Consider the following 23533-nt stretch of genomic DNA (forward strand, 5'->3'; position numbering starts at 1 on the left):
TGTGGGGTTGGGGTGTGGGGTTGTTTTTTAACCTCTGGTTTATTTCTTTTATGTGACTTGATGATGGCTTGTGGCTACTGGGTTGAAAGAGGAATACACTGTTGTGAGGGGAAAGTAGAAGGGGGGAAAAAGTGTATGTCATCTCTTCTGTTCTTCATGTCTCTGTGACCTCTCATTTTTGTTTTATTTTCCCCCCAGTTTACATCTCTGATTTTCATGGTTTACCCACCAATCCCTCTCCCCTCTCCCCTCTCCCCTCTCCCCTCTCCCCTCTCCCCTCTCCCCTCTCCCCTCTCCCCTCTCCCCTCTCCCCTCTCCCCTCTCCCCTCTCCCCTCTCCCCTCTCCCCTCTCCCCTCTCCCCTCTCCCCTCTCCCCTCTCCCCTCTCCCCTCTCCCCTCTCCCCTCTCCCCTCTCCCCTCTCCCCTCTCCCCTCTCCCCTCTCCCCTCTCCCCTCTCCCCTCTCCCCTCTCCCCTCTCCCCTCTCCCCTCTCCCCTCTCCCCTCTCCCCTCTCCCCTCTCCCCTCTCCCCTCTCCCCTCTCCCCTCTCCCCTCTCCCCTCTCCCCTCTCCCCTCTCCCCTCTCCCCTCTCCCCTCTCCCCTCTCCCCTCTCCCCTCTCCCCGTTTTGGTCTTTTCCTTGTCTGTTTCAGATTCTCACAGTTGCTGTCAGTATGTTTTCCCTGTCTTACTCACCAGTGTATCTGCAAAAGCCAGAAGTTCACCTCTCAGTCCTTCTCATGCTTTCTCATTACGTGCTACCTGAGCATCTATATTGGCTCCTCACTGTTGGCTTCCTTTTGCCTTGGCAAGAACATGCAACAATTGGATTAAGTGCAGAACTAATAAAATCTTTGTGCTTGGACACAAAGCAGCACAGATTTGCTGCAGCAGATGAGTTTATTTTCTCTCCTCAACTTTGGGCCAACAGCACATCTGTTTTCTCAGTTTTCTTCAAGCAGTAGTCATGGTGGTGTTTTTTTATTGGTAGTGGTTCTTTCCTTAGACACTTTAAAAGTGTCATAGAACACTTTGGATTGTGGTTTATCTTGCACCACTTCCACTGATGGTGATTGATACTGGATGAGTAAATCCCTCAGAAAGAGCTTCTTGTGTCTTTTAACATTACTTGTTCACAAAGGCCCTTGTTGGTCTCTGTCTTTAGTCTTTAATTATGCTTTGTTACAGCTGAAGTGACTTCTGTCTTGAACTGTTTGTGTTCCAAGTACATGATCTACAGTGTTTTTTACTGTTACAATTCCAATTTGCCTTGTGTTGGTCTGTAGTTACCATGATTTGTGTTTTTTTCCTGCTTGCTAGATAATCACTGGTGCCATACAGATCATGTAAACAGAGTTCCTGATGTTGGCTAGCTCATAGTTTTCTATGGTTTTAGCTCTGATTCGAGCTTATTTTCCATCTTAACAGGCTAAAACTACGTTCCTAGAGCCCATTACAGTGTATTGTAGAATATAATGAGACATTTTGTTTCCTCCTACAGAGCTTCTCTCTTGCTGTCTTTATTTGGTCTGGTTGGTTCAGGGAGATGGCACTCGTGAATTTCAGGGGAACCAAAGAAATGCCTATAGTGCAGTTGCTGCAGCAAACCTGAGGCCAATGTCACTTGGCTGCCAAAAGCAGCTAGTAACAGAGAATTTAAGAGGCAATCACTGACAGGGGACTCTGCAAATGTTCTTGATCAATCTGTACCCAGTGCTAAGTTTGGTTCTGTTGTGGCTAAACTGCCACCAGTTCCAGAATAAGCTACTTCTGAGCAGTACCCCTAAACCAGTACAACTGTTAATGCCCTTTTTTAGGTAGACTGCAACAATTTAATACATTCACAGATTCACAGAATGGTTTGGGTTGGAAGGGACCTTAAAGATCTCATCCAGTTCCAACCCCCTGCCATAGGCAGGGACACCTTCCACTACACCAGGTGTTCAAGGCCTCATCCAGCCTGGCCTTGAACACCCTGGAGGGAGCATGCACAGCTTCTGCCTGGGCAGCCTGTTCCAGTGTCTCACCACCATCACTGGAAAGAATTTCATTGTAATCTCCAGCCTAAATCAGCCCTCTTCAAGCTTCAATCTATTCCCCCTTGTCTTTAAGAAGTCCCTCCCCAGCTGTCTTGTAAGCTCCTTTCAGATACTGGAAGGTTGCTGTAAGGTGTCCCCCTCCCCCACCTGCTTTTCTATTCAATATAAATCATGTTTACTGAGATGATCCATCTTTTCAATGAGAAACTTCCTAAAGTGTTTGACTTCATCAGTTTGAGAGGCAATGGGAAGAAAAGCTGGCTTTTTGAGAAGCAGATGTGACAAACATGCCTAAAAACATTTGTTTATGTGTTGTGAACAAATGTAACCATGTAATTGGGAAAAATGGAGTCAGGTCATCTTTTTAGAGAGGCTCAGTGCTGATTTCATTCTGTCTGTCATCTTGGCCTAGAATTGGGATGACTTTAAGAAAGATTTTATTTTTTGATTTCCTATGAAGTCCTAAATAAATAATTCTGTGTGACTGGATGCATGTAGTATGAATTGTGGGGGAAAATATAGGGCAAGGAGAATGACCATCAAGCAGAGTTTATGCAAACATCAGTAGTTTCCTGTCTAAAGAGAAGGTAGAAGTATAAGAAGCTCAGCTTAAGAGAGAATTTTCTGTCTGTGTTGGAACAGGAGGGTGAACCTTCTTTGGTGCTGTTTCATGTGGAAGAGAAGGAATCAGGTTTAATACTTCTCACTACTATTGCAGGAGGGATAGAAGCTCACTGAGCTTGTGAAAGTGGGTAGGCAGTCCACCGTGTTGTGCTTCAACTTGTTCCTAATATAGCTGGTCATTTGCTATTTACAGTTATTTTAGTGTCAATTGGTTTAAAGGGCCCTGAAACACAGCCCCTAAGTGCAGTATGTGGTGTTGAAAACCAGGGCCCACAACCTTACTAAAGGGAACTGTAGAATGGGTTGGAAGGGACCTCAGAGATCGTTTATTCCAATCTCCTTGCCTTGGGCAGGGACATCTCTCAGCTAGACTTGGTTGAGCAAGGCCACATCTAGCCTGGCCTTGAACACCTCCAGGGAGGGGGCATCCACAACCTCTCTAGGCAACCTGTTCCAGAGTCTTACCACCCTCATATGGAAGGACTTCTTCCTCAGATCCAGTCTAACCCTGCTCTCCCTCAGCTTAAAACCATTCCTCCTTGTCCCATCACTAGACACCCTTATGAAAAGTCCCTCTCCAGCTTTTCTGTAGGATCCCTTCAGGTATTGGAAGGCAGCTCTTGGGTTCCCCCAGAGTCTTCTCTGGGTTAACCCCAGCTCTCTCAGCCTATCCTCATTTTCCTGAGCTTCAGTGAGGAAAACTCTGAAAAACAGTGCAGCAACTGGAGCTTGAGATTCATGGGGTCTGTTGCGCTCTTCATAGAGGTACCTTACATATGTAGTTAACCTACCCTTGATGTAGTTACTCAGTTGAGGTTGGGAGGTCATGACCTTGTTTGTTTCTAAAACCTAAATGTGTCAAATCATGGTATGGAAAGCTAAAGAGCAGCCAGTGTCAGGCCCTGTCAAACAACTGAATTATCTGTATGCACTGCCTTGATGTACAAAGGGAGCAAGGGAAGGAATTAAGTAGGATTATCCCCTCTCTGATCCTTCAAATGTTAGGATATAGGGTATGATTTTAGGATCTATTAGTTATTGGGTTTAGTGCTTTTTAAATGTCTCATGGAAACTGTACAAGAGTGACTCACCTGCCCTGGAGTCTCATGTGTTAAGTGCTTTGGTTAGCTGATGTCTTAAATGTTGTTCTGAACGCCCCTGTAAAAGGCTGCTCTGATCTCAGGCTTTCTAAGTAATGCTGAGCTTGCATTACATCCTTTCAATTTTTATTTCAGTAGTGTTTTGGTCCATTTTTCTTATACTACTTTCTACTACCCATGGTTGATGTTCTTTATTATTCTACTCATTCTCTGCCTCACTGCAGGGAGGTTGTGATACAGTTGCAGTCAGTCAGTTACAGTTTAAATCTAGACTTTTTTTGTTTTTTGGAGGGGAATAATAAGTTTCTCCTTTCTCATCTAAAGTCTTACAATGAGATTTTTACAGAGGTAGAAGTGTGCTTGATGTTTGTTACCTCACCAAGATCCCCTCTCCTTTGAGAATCATAAAATCATAGCATTGTTTTGGTTGGGAAAGACCCCTGAGATCAGAGAGTCCAGTCATCAGCCAAACACTGCCATGGCCATTAAACCATGTCCCAAAGTGCCATGGCCACACATTTCTTGAACATCTCCAGAAACAGTGACTCCACCACCTCCCTGGACAGCCTGTTCCAATGCCTGACAACTCCTCTCAGCAAAGAAATTTTCCCTCATCTCCAACATAAACCTCCCTTGGCACAATTTCAGGCTACTTTCTCTTTCTATTGCCTGATACGAGAGAGAAGAGACCAACCCCCACCTGGCTCCAGCCTACTTTCAGGGAATTGTAGAGAGCAATGAGGTCTCCCCTCAGCCTCCTTTTCTCCAGGCTAAACATCCCCAGTTTTCTCAGCTGCTCCTCACCAGCCCTGTTCTCCAGACTTTGTTGTCCTTCTCTGGGCATGCTTCAGCAACTCAATGTCCTTCTTGTAGTGATGGAGTATACCTTCATTAAGAATCTATTGTTAAAGAAATCTGATATGATAGAATCTCTCTACACAGCATTACAGTGATTAGGGCCTGAAAAAAAAAGCAGGTAGTGATTTAGTTTTGCTTGCTGTTTCTTCCCTGAAGTGCTGGTGAGAGATCGTAGTGATGTCTAGTGTAACAGTGAGCTTTCATGCTACAGAGACCTGCTGGACAGAATCCAACGCAGAGCCACGAGGATGATTAGGGGACTTGAGCATCTCCCCTGCAAAGAGAGACTGAGAGCCCTGGGGCTGGTCAGTGTTGAGAAGACTGAGAGGGGATCTCATTAATGTGTATAAATATGTGAGGGGTGGGTGTCACGTGGAGGGGGCCAATCCTGTTTAGTGTGCACTGATAGTGGTGTGCACTGAAAAGACAAGAAACAGCAGGTTCAAGCTTGAACATAGAAGATTTCACCTCAACATGAGGAGAAGCTTCTTTACAGCGAGGGTGATGGAGCACTTGAACAGGCTGCCCAGAGAGACTGTGGAGTCTCCTCTGGAGACTTTCAAAACCCACCTGGATGCATTCCTGTGCAGACTACCCTAAGTGATGCTGCCTTGGCAGGGGGGTTGGACTCAATGATTTCTTGAGGTCCCTTCCAACCTCTAATGTACTGTGATACTGTGATGTTGGCTTGTTGGCCACAGGCTTGAAAAAAAAACAACCAACAAACAACTATTGCCTAATGAGAGAGGTTTTGATTTCTTTGTCATAATTTCTTTTCTCCCCCTTCTACTTCACTGAGACTGTTTTACTGGGATATTGTGGCAATTTGGATTATTTCCAAATGCAGAGACATTAGCAGAAGTGCTGTGAAGAGATTTTTGAGGGACTAGACAAGTTGTTTTGATTCTAGCTTGTTTTGGAGGTTGAAATGGGTCTAATTGAAGCTTTGTTTACAAAAGATTCTTGCTTGATTGGTTTCTAAGATGTTTATTGGCCTGTCCAAGGCATGCTGAAATTCAAACAGAGTTCTGTTTATAAACACCGTATTTAATTAAAGGTGACTGAGCAGCATAGGAGTATTGAAGCATTCTAGGAGCCTTCTGATAATTCTTTACACCAAATGTACAATTAACACTCTTAAGTTTGCAGTGTTCCTCTGTGTCATTTGTAGTTGCAAGCACATTGTGCCATTGGGCACTCAATGTGAGTTGGTGTTTGAGTGCCCCCAGTACAGGTAATGTGAAATGAATGTGACAGTGACAGACACCTGAAAGGACATCGACACAAACTTGAAAGCAGGGAAAAGGTGGAAGCCTAATGCTGTTACCTTTTGACTGTTTAACTGTTTGGCTAGTTGGACAGCTGTATACAATTTAGCATCTGTGCTGCTTTAAGCTTGGTGGGGTGTCAGACAGGTGGCAGGAGTCTGCCAGGTGATCTGCGTTTGCAAACAAACATCATTAGACTTTTGTAAAGAAGTTGTAGAAGCTTAGCTGCAAAATCCTGTAGTTCTCACCCTCGAGTCTCCTGTGAGTAACAGAGAGTTTGTTTGTATGCTCTTTATCATGTTAAGTATTTTCTCTTTGCTAGACGTGCTATATTTGTGATGAGCAAGGCAGAGAGAGTAAAGCAGCCACTGGCGCTTGTATGACATGTAATAAACACGGATGTCGACAAGCTTTCCATGTAACATGGTAAGTACCTCTTCTTATTTAACAGGGCTGGTGGTGCAGAAAGAATTGATGCACACAATGTAATGAATAAACTCTTTATTAAGTATATTTCTGAGTAAAGAAATGCAGCAAAGTGGTTTCTGTAGACCTATCTCACTTGATTGCAGTGGAGTTTCCTAATGCTTATGGCAGTGGCAGCAGAGCTGCAAAAGCTATCTGATAATAATCCCTTGGGTTGTGTTAAATATTGTGTTCCTGTGAATAGGGTTTAGTGTTTTCTTTTTGTCTTGTATTATTTTTCTTAGATTTTTATATTGTAGAATATTGTTTATTTACCTGCTAAGGGATTTGAAGTTTACTTCTGGTAAATCGAGGGGAAAAATTACTGAGCTCCAGACTCACCCCTTCTGGTACAGATTTCCAAGTGTTTGGAGGTAATTCACCTCACTGGTTTTATCTGAATGATGCACATCTATTCTGAGCTGTTCATTTGAGTTTCATGTATAGCTCTTGGAGGAAAACCAGCTGTGTCCGCCACCTAATTCATTCCACTTTAAGATATTTAGCTTTGCTTGCACTCAGGAGTGGACATTATGGACTTGAAAAGAGGCTGGATAATAAAATTGTCCCACATGTCAACAGGTAAAAGGAGGCAAAAGGAGTTCTACCCCCAAATTTACAGGCATTATTTGTTCTTTTCCAAGAGCTAGCTGAAGCTAGTTAACAATAGATAGATTTACACAGACTGTCTAGCTGCATAACCTCTGTTTTGTGAGTGCCCCAGTGTGCTGCTTCCTGACCAGCTCAGTCAGTGAAATGGTATTTGCAGATCTAATTAAAAAACTTAAATGTATTTTCTTCAGTTAATTAAGTGATACTTTGTCTTGTGCAGATCTTAAAGGATATAATTCAGTAGCTTAGGTGCTGATTTTTGGTAACTCTCTTTTTAATTCCTTGACTATCTGGCAGCTTTTACTCTTTGATAAGCATCTAATTTTTCATGTGATTAATGTCAAGGTTCTTTTATGGTGAAAAAGGGATTGTGTTCCTCAAAGCATGCATAGCAAGTTAAAGGGGTCACTTCAGACTGTGGAAAAATTGCCATCCAAGTGTTTGGATGAAGAGGGCTCTTTTTCTTTCTTGGATGCTTTCAAGAGTCCTTTTTATCTTTTTTAATTTCTTCCCAAATCCCACTTTCAGTCAATGCCATAAAGAACATTGGAGTTAGGCTCAAAATTAAGTTATTTATCTTGCCAAGTTTCACAATTTAATTCTAAAGCCCCCAGGTATGTACTATAAAACAGCACTTAGAGAGTACTGTAACTGGGAATATTGAGAGGCTTATGTAATACTTGAAAAATGGGAAGACAATGGAAGGCAGAGGTCCAAGATGAGTTGTATCAGGTTGGGGTTAACACATCTAGTGTCTGAGAATGAGCTTGGGTCCATCTCTTTTTGTATGGCAAGTTAAGAATAACGAAGCTCTGCTTGTGGAAAGCCTCTTGAATGTTTTGTGGAGTTGGCAGCTGCTGTAGGTGTGCCTGTGTTTAGGCAGCAGCAGTTCTGGGTTGCTCAAGAACATAAGGGGTAAATGAAGGGAAATTGATTTTAAAGAAGCAATGAACATCAGCAGCCCTCTAGATTCATTTAAATAATCCCGTGCATCACTTTGACTGTAACATTGCCTTATTATGCTAATGAAAACGATATGGAAAATGAAACTGAACATTTGGTTTTTTCAATGTCTAAGTTGGTTTTGATAAGGAAAATGAATCAATGTTAGAAATGGTGAAAAGCAAATTTGATTTGGAAAAAAATGTAGCAGAATAAGGTAATAATTAGCCTAGGTGAGGAAACTTGTTCTTTGTAAGAGAAATTAACCTGCCACAGTCTTTTAAGCCAATAAATATGGTTTGATTTATTGTGTCATTGAAGTTCTATTAAAAAAAAAAAAAAAAAGAAGTAATTTTCCTGGCAAAGCAGAGAAGGATGTATGCAACCTCAGAAAAATGTCTGCTTTGGATCTGCACTATGGCTTTGTTAAAGGCTGTGCTTTCCATAGATGATTTTTTGGCTTGAATTTGAGCTAAGGATGAGTGTAAATTGCTTGCTTCATTTATTTGTGGGAGTGGCTGCCTAATAAATGTAACTTTTTCAAGCTCTGAGCTTGTGTGAGTGGTTTCAAGACTGTGAAAAAGGCATGAGACCAAAGTATAAGCTGTGCCACATGTCCATTAACTGGTCTCCAAAGGTCGGTTATGTGCTTGCATGCCATCAGAAGTCCCTTTGTGTGGAAATGTATTGAATGCAGATATTAGTATCCATGCATTCTCAGCTGTGATGTTGTGGTACAAGCTGATGTAAAATCACTTCGCTTCAATGTTGTTTGGTTTGTTTTCAGTGCACAGTTTGCAGGACTTCTGTGTGAGGAAGAAGGCAATGGAGCAGATAACGTCCAGTACTGCGGCTACTGCAAATACCATTTTAGCAAACTGGTGAGTATTTGTTAAATTCTATAAAGAAATATCACTGGCTTCCCCCCCCCCACTCTGAGTTGCTATTAACACCAGAAATAATATTTTCACTTAGCTCAGAAAGCAGATTAAGCTTCATTGAAACAATGTTAATCATAGTTAGAGAAGTACTAGCTGAAAATATTATTCGAAGTGGTTTCTTTCTGGACGTGTGGGTTTGGCCCCTCTGCCAGAAGTAGCATGCACCTTTTGTGTGATTTTCATTAAGTTCCTGTGCTGTTTTCTTTTGCTATTTGATTAGTTGGCTTCTAGGAATTTAGTCCATTTTGGAATAATCTAGAAAAGATGATTTCTTACCCTGCATACTAGAGGATAAAGCACCCCCCCCCAATTTCTTCTGTTTCTAGTATGCTTTTTTTGAAGACATTTTCCTTTTTGTCTGTCTCTCACCATGTAGCCAGTGGATATTCCCTGCCTGTACATTCTCTGAAACACAACCTTAAGGTTTGAAAAAATAAACAAGCAAGAAAACCCCACTTTGCTATTTCTCAGTTATTTCAATAGGTTTTGGATCAGACCTCTGGGGTCTTTCCTACCACTTCTTACCAGTTACCTGTTTCTGGGTATGTGTCTGTCTGGAGTTGAAGGGCTTACTGATGTTTAAAAATGTTGTTTATGAATATTGAATTGTGAAAATACATAGGCTTAAGCTCAGATATTGCTGTGAATATAGGTGAATTTGCTGATTACTTGTTTTCACTGCTGCAAAAGGTGACTGCCTGCTTGTGTGACATTTGGGTAGGTTGGAATGGGGGGAAAAACCCAGGGTCTATGAACCATTTTAGCTTTCTAGAAGATAAGCTTGGTGAGGTTAAATCTGTGCTCCTGTGAATATTGATGAGCTTGTTTCCTAGTGAAGTCAGGGCTTTCAAGGCCCTCACTAAGCTAAGATTATTTTTGAAATTAGTGTCTTGAGCTAAGCATGCAAAAAGAGCAAAACCGATCTGTTACATAATGGTTAAGGCAAGCTCTTACAACTGGCCTGAACTGATTACATTGATTTGAATATTCCAGTGCTGCAATACTTGAACATGCATGTTTATTAAAAAAAAACAAGTTTAATGAGAAAGACACAACTCTAACCTGTAATTAGTTGGTTTCCCTTTCTGAAACTGTAGCAGTAAGAGCAGTTAAGACTTTGAAGATGATTTAAGGTCTTAGTGTTTCTTTAGGATTATTTTGACTGATGATACCTGGTAAATACAGGGGTTTAGTATTTGCTACTGCAGGTGGTGGGTGGCCTGTATCTCCTGTACCACTGATGAAGTTTGGTTGGCAAAGCACTGACCTGAAGTGTGTTTGTTAAGCCACCTCGATGACAATGAACGTTTTGAACTCTGGCACACCATAAAGTATTTGCAGTCCTGAATTGAGCACTCAAACATTACAGAAACACAGGCAGCTATGTCTGCTGCCTTCAAATGCACACATGACAATAGCATTGCACTGTAATGAAAATATCATAGAGGTGAAGCCATAAAGAAGCCACCTTCCAGTGCATTTCAGGTGTGTGGCGGTGCTCGCTCCGTGGCTTCGTGCGAAACTCCTTTGAGCAGCATCTTTTCTGGTGGGTGTTATGAACAGTTGAAAATGTCTGGCATCTTTTAACCTTTACAAAGTGTCATGTCATTTCATTTGTGGAAATTTATGGAAGGTGTAAAGTCAGTATAAGGATAGGCCTTTTTTTTTTCTGCTACAGGTTGACTAGTCTTGTTATTTTTATTAGTGTTAGCAATTGGTCAGATTTTCAGTAACTGAAGGGTGTGGGTTTTTTTTTTTTCTTCAAGCAGTAAGGTATCTTATCCATTGAAATGTTTTATACTTTTTATTTATTCCAGTGATTCCTTTCCTCTCTCCATAAATATATTTTCTCTTTTTAGAAAAAGAGCAAACGGGGATCTAATAGGTCATATGATCAAAGTTTAAGTGATTCTTCCTCTCACTCTCAGGATAAACATCATGAGAAGGAGAAAAAAGTAAGTGGATTTGTCCTTGCTAATTATGTGGCACATCTGCTTAATAGTAGCACTTGCTGATAAACTTAATTTTTGCTGAAAAACATGAAGGAAACTGGTTCTAAAGCACTGAAAAATGGACACAGGTGGTAAACTAGAGGTACTAGAGTGCAACGAGGCAACACCTTCAGGTGCATTTCTACGTGCATCTTCCTATTCTTGTTTATCACCAGGTTTGGGATACACACTGAAACATCCTTTGGGAATGCCGTTTCCATGCTGCTTCCTTTGCTTTAGTTTTCCATTGGAGATTTCTTTGTGTGGGCTTTGTGACTGGGCAGGAAAGAAAACTGAGCAGGCATTTTAGTGGGTGTGCTGCTAAACAGGTGCAGCTAGTTTCTGTGGTTCAACCTGTGCTTTCTCTCCTGGTCAAAGAACTGACCTCTCTTGTTACATTTTACTGGTGGTGGTGGTCAGGCCATTGTGATGGCAGAATACCTTGTCACTCACCTGGAAATCTTTCTGTGAGGGCAAAAAGAACATAACTACTGATGACTGATTTCTATCATTGGCATAGTCTGGTAACAATTTAACTTCACATGCTTTTAAAAAAAGAATTTAAAGTCTACAATGATGATTACTTTCTGTCTTTGTTACTGCTAGATTAATAGCTGTCTGTGGAAGAGTTGTCATCTAAATTCAAAACACAGGGTGCTAACAAACACTGGCACAATGATGCAAATCTGCTTTGGCTTTTTGCAAGGCTGCGTGCGGAGGTGCTCAGCTGCACGTGTTCTGCACAGCTATCACGACAGATTTTGTGCAGGTGTGGGTATGCTTAGCTTTGCACTGCTCAGAATCATTGCATGAAAATGGAAATCAAAGAATGTATTGATCAGATGTGTGTTAGATGAAGGAGCTGTGTTTACAGAGACAGGAAATGAAATAATAACTATTAGTCTTCAGACCCTTCGTCTCTTTAATATTTGATTTGATTTTGAAGCTCATTTCCACTTTGGATGGATGTTGATCTCCATTGTTCTTGGGTAATCTAAAAAGCATCTTTAGGTCTGGTTAATGTGAATAGTTAAAGTGAATGGTTCTTCCCCCATCTGGCAATGCAGAAGAGTGTGTCCATTGTGATGCAGTTGTACCTCAAAATCTAACTATGGCTAAAACAATAAAGTATGGGAGGTGGCAGATCTTTCTTTTTCCTCAGTAACACATTGAAAGGAAAAACCCAAGTTTGAGTTACAGATTACAGAACTGCCTGCAGGCTAGAAATTAACAATATTTGCTACTTTTTTTTTTTTTTTTAATTTGCTTGGGTTTTTTTACCACTACCATGTTTCAGATCCTGAAGGATGGCCAAGGGCTCGGGTCCAGCCAACACGGATTTAGGAAGGGCAGGTCCTGCCTCTCCAACCTGATCTCCTTCTATGATCAGGTGACCCGTCTGGTGGATGTGAGGGGGGGCCTGTGGATGTGGTCTACCTGGACTTCAGCAAGGCCTTTGACACCGTCCCCCACAGCAAACTGCTGTCAGCTCGTGGCTTGGACAGCAACACTTTGTGCTGGGTTAGGAACTGGCTGGAGGGCCGAGCCCAGAGAGTGGTGGTGAATGGTGCCACATCCAGCTGGCAGCCAGGCACCAGTGGTGTCCCCCAGGGATCAGTGCTGGGCCCCATCCTCTTTAACATCTTCACTGATGATCTGGATGAGGGGATTGAGTCAGTCATCAGCAAATTTGCAGATGACACCAAGTTGGGAGCAGATGTTGGTCAGTTAGAGGGTAGAAAGGCTCTTGCAGAAGGACCTCGACCGACTGGAGAGCTGGGCAGAGTCCAATGGCATGGCATTTAACAAGTCCAAGTGCCAGGTGCTGCACTTTGGCCGCAACAACCCCATGCAGAGCTGCAGGCTGGGGTCAGAGTGGCTGAGAGCTGCCAAACAGAGGGACCTGGGGGTGCTGACTGACAGCTGCCTAAACATGAGCCAGCAGTGTGCCCAGGTGGCTAAGAAGGCAAATGGCATCCTGGCTTGCATTAGGAATAGTGTGGCCAGCAGGAGCAGGGAAGTCATTGTGCCCCTGTACTCTGCATTGGTTAGGCCACACCTTGAGTCCTGTGTCCAGCTCTGGGCCCCTCAGTTTAAGAAGGACATTGAGAGACTTGAAGGTGTCCAGAGAATGGCAACGAGGCTGTGGAGAGGCCTTGAGCACAGCCCTGTGAGGAGAGGCTGAGGGAGCTGGGGTTATTTAGCCTGGAGAAGAGGAGGCTTAGGGGTGACCTCATTGCCCTCTACAACTCCCTGAAGGGAGGTTGTAGCCAGGAAGGGGTTGGTCTCTTCTCCCAGGCAACCAGCTCCAGAGAAGGGGACACAGTCTCAAGCTGTGCCAGGGGAAGTTTAGACTCGAGGTGAGGAGAAAGTTCTTCACCGAGAGAGTCATTTGCCATTGGAATGTGCTGCCCAGGGAGGTGGTGGAGTCCCCATCCCTGAAGGTGTTCAGGAGGGGATTGGATGTGGCACTTGGTGCCATGGTCTAGTCATGAGGTCTGTGGAGACAGGTGGGACTCGATGATCCTCGAGGTCTCTTCCAACCTTGGTGGTGATACCGTGATACCAGTACTGTTTTGGCAAAAGGCATGAGTGGATTTGGTTTTGGTGGTGGTTTTCTTGGTTGTTGTTGGTTTTGTTTTTGTTTTTTACTCACAGTGCTAAAACTTTGAAGCTGAATTCGAAGAAACTTTTTGAGGTGTAAGCATGAGGCACAGTTTCAGTGTTGTATGTTTGGGTAGTTAAACCCTGTTGCTGTTGTGTTTCTGTGGTGCCTATTCCCCTCCCCCCCCCCCAAGTTTCTATTTTAAAAGTGTCTTTTACTGGAACTACTCTGCTTCTTCAGGTAAAATACTTGCAAAATCTCCAGAGAGACTTGGAGGGAATTTCTGATGTTCAGCCAATTGTTCAACATGTTTTAATGTTCAGCATTGTTCAGCCAATGTATCAGCTGGGGTTTTTTTCTGCTAGCTGCTCAGCTACTCCTGCTCTGCAAGTGTTTTGATGTGGATCTCCTAGACATGGCTAATGCTGTGGCTTGCCTCTGCAAGTCCTGCCCTTTCTTCTGTGACTTGAAGTTTGCTAGAAATATGATATTAAAATTTCTTCTGCCTTTGGTAATCCAGAAGACCTCATAATCTGCAGCAGCAAGTGAAGCAATGAAATTTGAAGCACTAACTTCTTCTTTGACATTCAGTGGTTCTCCTGGCATGTTGCAGCACGTTCACCCACCAAGTTTAATTTGCTTTGCATGTTGTGTTATAACACTGTTCTAGTTTAAACCAAAAGGAAAGTTGTCATTTCCTAGAGCTATTTGTCACCTAATCTTTTGTGGCTACAGGGTTTTTTTTGGTTTAAGTTTGCATGTTCTGTAGTTAAGAGGTGACCTGTGCTTTGCAAACCCCTAATCTTCCATCTGTCAGCTGTATGTGGTGTGAAGCTCATTCTCTTGATAAATTTGATTACCTTCTGCATGTGATGTCTTATTAAATAAAGTATATCAAATGTACATGGTGTATTGGGAGGAGTAAAGTAATTTTTTTTTTAGGGTGACTCTCCTTATTTCTGTCTTCTGTAAATCTCTTTGGAATCTAGATTGCTGTCATATTACAGTAAATATGTAGCTCTTCCCAGATGTGGTTGTATCTCCCCTCCCATTCCTTCCCAGCAAAGGCACTCTAGTTTCTATTTAATATTTCATCTTTGGAAATTTGGATAATCTGATCCTGAGGCATCCTTAAAGCTTTAATTTTGCAAAGCAGAAGCCATGTAAGTTGAGGATTGGAACTGTGGCACTTAAAATACTATTCTGCAATAAGAAGTTAGTCTGAAAATGGTGATCATAGAATGACAGGGGTTGGAAGCGACCCCCGGAGATCACTGAGTTCAAACCCCCCCCTGCTAAAGCAGGATCACTTAGGGCAGGCCACACAGGAACACATCCAGGTGGGTTTTAGAAGTCTCCAGAGAAAGAGACTCCACAGCCTTTCTGGGCAGCCTCCTACAGGGCTCCAGCACCCTCACAGAGGTTTCTCTTCATGTTGAGGTGGAACCTCCTGTGTTCCCACTTAGACCTGTTTTCCTTTGTCCTTTCACTGGGCAGCATTGAAAAGAGCCTGGCACTTTCATCTTGACACCCACCCCTTGGGTATTTACAGACATTGGTAAGATCCCTTCTGGGCCTTCTATTCTCCAGGCTGAAGGACCCCAGGTCTCTCAGCCTTTCTTGGTAGGAGAGGTGTTCTAGTCCCTTTGTCATCCTTGTGATATGGGTAGCTGTTTTAGTCACGAGACACCAAGTTGAAAATGTTTTCATTCATAGTTTGTATTTAGTCTCATCTGAGCACTGTGCTTACAGAGCTCATAGCAAATGCATAACCAGAAACATACCAAACCTTTGGTATGATGCAACTCTAATGGGGAATTTGAAGCTACATAATAAATAGTTCAGTTTTATTCTGATTGCTGCCACATTAAGTATTGTTAGCTTCTGTGGCAGAGATGTTAGAAAGGATCAGAGGTGAGCCTGTGTGCCTCAGGAGATGAGTTTGTGTCTTGTTGCTTGACATCCCATTACAATACCTCTTTTGTCAGGGCTCAGGTGTTTGCCTCAAACTGTTGGGGGAAAAACTTAGGCCACCATGAGGCTGTGGAAGAATACCTTGCCTGGCTGATCTTAGTGGCAGCCTTCTCTTTGGAAGGGACTTAAGAGGGACTAATCTGTATCTGTGACTGACCTTTGTGTAACAGAAGTGCCTTAATCATGTGAGTGAAAAGTTTCGTAACATGATGTTCACAACTTCTGAAAACTGTGAATTTATTACATAATAACTACTATACAGTTGTAAGGTACAAGGAATTGCAGAAATTCCCTCTCTAGAAGTTCTTTATTCTGAGCTGGGTCTGAGTTGAAGGAGCTCCTCCCAGCTGGCAGGAAGTCATCACATGGCCTCCTGTCGCTGCTGCCCCTGCTCCGGTGGAGTGGGGAGGAGAATATATGACAAAAGGCTTGAGGGTCAGGACAGAGGACAGGTCATGGGCAGAAGACAGACTAGAATTGGGAAACAAGACCAATTTGATTTCAGTAACAAACGCACCACCAATTCCCCAATTGACTCAAGAGTAGGACAGTGAGAAATACAACTGGACCTTAACAAGGTGCCTTCCTCACAGCCCTCCCCTCTTCCCAACCCAGCTCTGCTCCTGCTACTCCAGTTCCTCCCCACCAGCAGCCCAGGGAACGGGGGTTGTGGTCAGCTCATCACAACATGCCTCTGCCACTTCTTCCTTCTTATACAGTCCTCCCTTGCTGCAAGGTGATGTCCTGCTCATGGGAGAGAGCCTTCTGTAAACTTCTCCTACCAGTTGGGATCCCTTGTCCCTTCTGCAGGCTGCATGGAGTGCTCCAGCACAAGCTTCCCTCACTTAGGGGCTCCTTGAGGTGCATTCACATCTTGGATGTTCCATGGACCTGAAGTGGGAGGTCTGCTCCACCATTTATCTCCGTGGTCAGTAGGGGCACAGCCTGCTGTCTCACCACAGCAGGCTCCCTCCCTCCCCTTTCACCTTTGTCTCCACACCATTGTCTGTCTCACATCCCCACTCCTCTCCCAAACAAAAGAACCCCTAAACCAAAAGAACCTGTCGAACAGGTTTTCCCCCTCTTAAATACCTTGTAGTAGAGGCACTTCCACTGTCACTGATTAGCTTGGCCTTGGCCAGAGGTGGGTCTGACTTGGAGCTGTGGGAGCTTCTCAAAGCTCTTTACAGGATCCATGCAGCAGCCTCTCCTCTGTTGAGACACAAACCCAGTGCCGCAGGAAGGGGAGATTTCATACTCTTTGCTGCTGTGGCTCATAGGATACAAGTTAAACAAAAATGGGCTTGTGAGTGAAGTCTGCTGTGCTAGTTTTGGCTGGGAGACAGTTTATTTTCCTCACAGAAGTCAGTATGGGGCTGTGTTTTGGGTTTGTGCTGAAAACAGCCTCCATGAGGCAGGGTGTTTGCCTTACTGCTGAGTAGAGCTTGCAGAGAGTCAAAGCCTTCTCTGCTCCTTGCCCCATCCCACCAGCAGTCAGGCTGGGAGTGCACAAGAAGCTGGGAAGGGGACAGGGCTGGGACAGCTGACCCCAACTGGCCAAAGGGATGTTTCATGCCATATGATGCCATGCTCAGCATGGGAAGAGGGAAGTTGGGGAGATTGGGAGTGCTGGCGTTTGTCTTCCCAAGTAACTGGTACATGTGATGGAGCCCTGCTCTCCTGAGGGTGGCTCCACATCTGCTTGCCATGGGAAGTGGGCAACCAATTCCTTGATTTCTTTGCTTTTGCTTTGCCTGCTAAACTGCCTTTACCTCAACCTGCAGGCTTTCTCACTTTTGAGATTCTCCTTCTGATTCTCTGCCCCATCCCAGTGGGGTGGGGAGTGGGTGAGCTTTGTGGTGCTTAGTTGCCAGCTGGGGTTAAACCACAGCAACTGTGAACGTGTGAAAAATGGTGATTGAAGAGGCAGAACAAAATAGTGAGGAGGAGCCCAAGGGCACTGTTGCAGAAGCTGAAAGGTGTCAGAGGAGAACCTAAAATGCAGGGGCTGTGACAGGTGTTCTGACCACTGAGCCAAAGGGGATTCCTTAGGAGCATTTTGCTGCTTCTCCTGTTCTTAAAGAAATATTACACCTTCTCTGATTTTTGAGGAGAGAACCTTGAACGTGTAAGAAGTGTTTGAGGCAGTTCATGACATCCAGTGTGTTCTGCTGCAGCTGTGAGTTTGGTTGTTAGGCCCATGGGAAGGGAGAATTTCAAACACACTCATACCCAGCGGAAGCTTCAGTAGCCTGGCTGGCTGTTGGCTTGTGAAGTGCACCCTGAAGTGGCCAGACTGCCCTGGTGTTGTTAAGGAGCCTACATTCACGTGTCAGGGCTGTGAATTTCATTTGGTAGGAAGGCCACTTGATGCTTTTGTAATGCATTTCAATGTTCTGTGTGAGCTGGTACAAATCCAGTCCTAAATGTTCATTATGGATTCCTCACTGCCTGAATGCTGACTGTGAGAAGGTAAAATTGACCTGCTAGGCAAAAAGAGGCTGAAGTTCTTTGGATTAGCACTCAGCTGCATAAGCAAGGGTTTGTTTTGTCTCTCTTAAACAAACAAACAAAAAGTAATCCTAAATTCCGCTATAATCTGGAAGAACCAATTTATAATGTTGTATAAAGCAGAGGGTTGCAAAGGCAATCCTGGCATCCCTTGGTTAATTTCATAATCTTAACATTACTGAAACACTGGGGGGGTTGTGTAGCCTTTTAAAGAAGAAAGCTGCAGGCTCATCTCAGCAGTGCAGTACCCCACTGCATTGTTGGGCAGTTGGTAAAATCTTGGTTAGTTCCATAGATTTGACTGTTTAATCCTCTTAGCTGTTCTTGACTGGCAGAATTGTTGAATGAGGAGCATAACCAGGACAAAAATGTTTTGCAACCACTTTGAAATTACTTTGACTTTCATTACTGTAGTAGAATTGTAGAATGGTTTGGCTTAGAAGGGACCTCCAAAAGTCACCTACTCAAACCCCCCTGCAGTGAGCAGGGACATCCTCCACTAGAGCTGGTTGCCCAGAACCCTGTCAAGCTTGACTTTGAATATCTCCAGGGATGAGGCCTCAACTACCTCCCTGGGCAACCTGTTCCAGTGTTCCAGCAGCTTCACTGTAAAGAACTTGTTCCTAAATTTGCCCTTGTCTACTTTCAAACCATTGTCCCTTGTCCTATCACTGCAGGTCTTTGGAAACAGTCCCTCTGCAGCCTCCTTGCAGTTCCCCCTTCACGTACTGGAAGGCTGCTATTAGGTCTCCCTGAGTTTCTCTTCTCCAAGCTCCTTCTCTTCTCCAGTGCTAAATAAACATTACTCAGATGAGAATCGTGTGGTGTGGATGGTAATGGTGATGCTTATTCATGTTGACTTCCTCCAAATGTGAGATCAGAGGGAAAGAAGACTGCTTCTGCAGTCTAACACCTCTGAAAACTTGCCAATGAGTATGCATCAGCCTGGTGTAAAGATGGTGTTTAATATCCATCTGTGAGCTACAGAACCTGTTTCCCAAGAGTGAGTTTCTGTGTGGTTTCCCTGGCATGAGGGATGAATTGGTGCTGCAATAAGATCTCAGGGGAGGCCTTACTGCTCTCTATAGCTCCCTGAAAGGAGGTTGTAGCCAGGTGGGGGTTGGTCTCTTCTCCCAGGCACCCAGCACCAAAACAAGAGGACACAGTCTCAAGCTGCAGCAGGGGAAGTTTGGGCTGGATGTTAAGGAGAAATTCTTCACAGCAAGAGAGATTGGCCATTGGAATGTGCTGCCTGGGGAGATGGTGGAGTCGCTGTTCCTGGAAGTGTTTAAAAAGGGATTGGATGAGGCACTTAGTGCCAGGGTTTAGTTGATTAGATGGTGTTAAGTGATAGGTTGGACTTGATGATCTTGAAGGTCTTTTGCAACCTGTTTGATTCTGTGACTCTGCAGTCAGTTACTGAGCTGCTGCTGAACGGTGGTTATGTTTCTGGGCACCTTTTCCTTGCTGACTTTGTAGTAATGCAGTTTTTGGGACGTTTCTCAGGGTTTCTCTCCATGTCAAACTGAATTGCAGGTCTGGTTATTTAGGAAGGCTGACAGTGTGACTGTGTAAATAGAATTTTATTAGGAGCTTCCTCTGTCTGAGGATATTCAGTAATATTTATCTTTGAAGTCTGCAGGATGAAGAGCAAAGGTGGCATCTTGTTATTTGTTCTGTTGCCTGCTAAAGTTGTATTAGGTTGTGGTGTGTTCTGTGTCAGCCTGACAGTCAACTGCATGTAATCTACTGGAACTGGCACCAGTTGGTACAAACCACACAGCAAAACGACTTCTTGTGGAGGTCAGGAAGACCTATAGGAGCAGATAAGGTTGTTTTTGTTTCAGTGCTCTTCTGTTTTAGTAAGAGGGAAAGTAGGAACTTCTCTTTGGATGGTCATCTTTATCATGGAAGTGCTGATGTGGCTCCCTGATGTTTTTCTAACCTTACAGTAACACATCATAACAATGGTGGGAGTAAGAGGAATGGCACAACACCTCGGGACAGTTGTTTTGGGGTTTGTGGCTCCTGCCATTTCGATACTGGGGGAGGGGCTGCTGCTGTAGCTCCAGTGAGAAGCTTTGAGAAGCTCCCCCAGCTCCAGGTCAGACCCACCTCTGGCCAAGGCTGAGCCAATCAGTGCCTCTGTGATAACATATTGAAGAGGGGAAAAACCTGTTTGGCAGGTTCCTTTGTTTTAGGGGTTCTTTTGTTTGGGAGAGGAGGGGGATGTGAGACAGACAACGGTGTGGACACCAAGGTGAGTGAGACAGGAGGGAGGCATGCTGGAGTAAACATTCCCTTCCAGTATCTGAAAGGAACCTAGGTGAAGGCTGGAGAGGGGCTCTTTGTAAGGGTGTGTAGTGATAGGACAAGGGGGGGTTGGTTTGGAGCTGAGGGGGAATGGGTTCATACTGGATCTTAGGAGAAAGGCTGTCAGTGTGAAGGTGGTAAGACTCTGGAATAGGTTGCCTAGGGAGGTTGTAGAGGCCCCCTTCCTGGAGGTGTTCAAGGCCAGGTTGGATGAGGCCTTGAGCAACACAGTTTAGTTCAGAAGTGTCCCTGCAGGTGGCAGGGGGGTTGGATTAGATGATCTCCTAGTTCCCTTCCAACCTAAGCCATTCTGTGGTGACTCAGCAGCCTGTGCCCCTGCAGACCATGGAGGTTAAAGACTCCCACTTGTGGCCCATGGAACATCCAAGATGAATGCACCCAAAGAAGGCCCTAAGTCAGGAAAGCTTGTGCTGGAGCAGTCCATGCAGCCTGCAGAAAGGACCCAAAGCTAGTAGGAGAAGTTTACAGAAGGCTGTCCTCTATGGAAGGGTCATGACCATGCAGCAAGGGAGGATGATGAGGAGTTTTCCCCCTGAAGAGGAGGGAGTGGCAGAGGCATGTTGTGATGAGCTGACCACAACCCCCCTTCCCTGCTCCCTGTGCTGCTGGTGGGGAGGAACTAGAGTAGGAGGAGCAGAGCTAGGTTGGGAGGAAGGGAGGGCTGTGAGGAAGACACCTTGTTAAGGTCCAGTTGTATTTCTCACTGCCCTACTCTTGGTTCAGTTGGGGAATTGATGGTGCTTTTGTTATTGAAATCAAATCTGTTTTGTTTCCCAAGTCAAGTCTGTCTTCTGCCCATGATCCACCCATAATTGGTGAGTGTGTCCTCCCTGTCCTCTCTCATGACCCTCCAGCCTTTTGTTGCATTTTGTTGTCCCCCTCCCATCAGAGCATGGCAGAGGAGTGAGGAGTGGCTTTGTGGTGCTTTCCTGCCAGCTGGGTGGGTTTAAACCATGACAGTACTGGGCCTGGCACATGGGATTAGTTAATTTCTGTAAAATCAAAATTACAAACACAGTATCTCATGAAGATTTCAAAACTGCCCTGTAAGATGTAGAATTCTGTGAGGCTGCATAGTTGCAGCTGTTGGTTTCCCCATGAAGTACACAGCAGAGCCCTTGCATGGAATAATGATTAGTAACAGTGCTAACTGTAGGCTGTAGACCTGGAATTCCACAGGGGATGAATTCCTCAAACATTTATCTGAAGAAATTCAGGTTCTTTCTTTCTTTTGTGGAGCTACTACTTCACTGTGGTTTTTAGAGGTGTCTGTAGAGGAATGCTGGGGGAATCCAAATGTGGAGTAGTTCTCTGCTGTGAAAAGTTCTTACTGTGTTCATCAAACAAAGTTGGGGTGTGTTTTTAAAGGCAGATCACACTGCTAGCCTGGATGTCCTCCTTGGGCTGCAGGGATCAACCCAAAGGCTTCCTCTTTGGCTGAAAAATTGTCAGGATATACTTGGGGCATTGTTAGGTGTGCCTTTTTATGCTGTCATTGCTTCAGTGTCATCAATGTCTTCACAGAATTTTAGGGTGAGACTTTGACTACCGTTTTGATCTTTCTACCAGCTCAGTGTGTTTGTGGCATCATTTGCTGAGCTCCTCATTGTTTTCACTCTGCTGCTTTCTAAGAGTCACTTTTGACCAACTGGGATAAAAGATAAGCTGAACTTCACAGAAAAGGAAACAGTTCTTGCTTGAGGGAATGAGGCATAGGCTTAGCGGAGACCTTGTTGCTGTCTGCAACTACCTGAAGGGAAGTTGTAGCCAGGTGGGGGTTAGTCTCTTCTCCCAGGCACCCAGCACCAAAACAAGAGGACACAGTCTCAAGCTGTGCCAGGGGAAGTTTGGGCTGGATGTTAGGGAGAAATTCTTCACAGCAAGAGAGATTGGCCATTGGAATGTGCTGCCTGGGGAGGTGGTGGAGTCACTGTTCCTGAAAGTGTTTAAAAAGAGGCTGGATGAGGCACTTAGTGCCAGGGTTTAGTTGATTAGATGGTGTTAAGTGATAGGTTGGATTTGATGATCTTGAAGGTCTTTTGCACCCTGTTTGATTCTGTGATTCTGCAGTCAGTTACTGAGCTGCTGCTTAATAGGTTGGACTCGATGATCTCAAAGGTCTCTTCCAACCTGGTTAATTCTGTTCTATTCAATGCTGCTGTTTGTCTTAATGTGAAAACTAGATGATACCTGGACATTAAAAATTGGTCATTAGAGTTACTACTTGGTTTTTGTTCCTGTTTGAGCAATGGATCTTCCTACACTTCAATTCTGTAGCTACAAGTGTAAGAGATGTGGTAGCAAACGCTGCTTTCAGGTAGCCTTTTTGCTTTTGATCCTTAATACCAGATGATCGGTGCCTTATGTCAACTTTGTAACAATTTCTAGAAGGATGAGCTTGATATTGTTTAATAAAGTAGTACTTATGTGCTGGGAGACCATGTGCAGTGAAAGGAGATCTGCGATGTGAAGCAGACTGGGCCAGGAAAATAAAATCATAGAACTGCAGAATGGTTTGGATTGGGAGAGACCTTGAAGCTCATCTAGTTCCAATAACCCTGCCATGGGCAGGGACACCTCCTACTTCACCAGGTTGCTCAAGGCCCCATCCAGCCTCCACAGTTCCAGGCTTGAAGCCTCCACTTCTCTGGGCAACCTGTTCCAGTGTCTCACCACCCTAATGGGGAAGAGTATCTTCCTAATGTCTAATCTACTTCTGCCCTCTTCAAGTCTGAAGCTATTACCACTAGTCCAGTCACTCCATGTCTTTGTCAACAGTCTCTTTCCAGCTGTCCTGTAGCCCCCTTCAGGTACTGGAAGGCTTCTCTAAGGTGTCCCCTGAGCCTTGTCTTCTCCAGGCTGAACAGCCCCAACTCTTGCAGCCTATCTTCACAGGGAGGTGCTTCAGCTCTCTGATCATCTTTGTGGTCTCCTGTGTACCAGCTCTAACAGTTCCATGTCCTGCTTGTGTTGAGGGCTGGAGAGCTGGACACAGGACCCCAAGTTGGGTCTCACCAGAGTGGAGCAGATGAGGAGAGTCCCTTCCCTTAACCCATACTGCTTTTGATACAGGACAGAGCTGATTCCTGGGCTGCAAGTGCACATTGCTGGCTCATGATGAGCTTCTCCTCAGCAATGCTGTCCAGCCATTCCCTGCCCAGCCTGGATTTGTGCTTGGGATTGTGCTTGCCTTCCTTTGCTTGCCGTTGTAGTCATGGATTTCTTGAGACATATTTGATAGGCATCTTTAACTCGCCTTGCAGACAGTAGAGC

The 23533-nt window shown here is 44.4% G+C and overlaps 1 protein-coding gene across 5 annotated transcripts in view; it reads left to right on the forward strand.

Annotated features, from left to right (window-relative positions):
* Window positions 1-23533, forward strand: part of MLLT10 (MLLT10 histone lysine methyltransferase DOT1L cofactor) — a 121174-nt gene that overhangs the window by 27582 nt on the left and 70059 nt on the right. For all 5 annotated transcript variants that reach the window (XM_009909062.2, XM_009909063.2, XM_054171182.1 and 2 more), the window contains 3 exons: window positions 6208-6311; window positions 8692-8785; window positions 10705-10800. In XM_009909062.2, the coding sequence (XP_009907364.1) occupies window positions 6208-6311; window positions 8692-8785; window positions 10705-10800 (294 nt within the window). The remainder of the gene's footprint in view (window positions 1-6207; window positions 6312-8691; window positions 8786-10704; window positions 10801-23533) is intronic.

Source organism: Dryobates pubescens, chromosome 21 (assembly GCF_014839835.1).
Source record: "Dryobates pubescens isolate bDryPub1 chromosome 21, bDryPub1.pri, whole genome shotgun sequence".
Lineage (NCBI taxonomy): Eukaryota > Metazoa > Chordata > Aves > Piciformes > Picidae > Dryobates > Dryobates pubescens.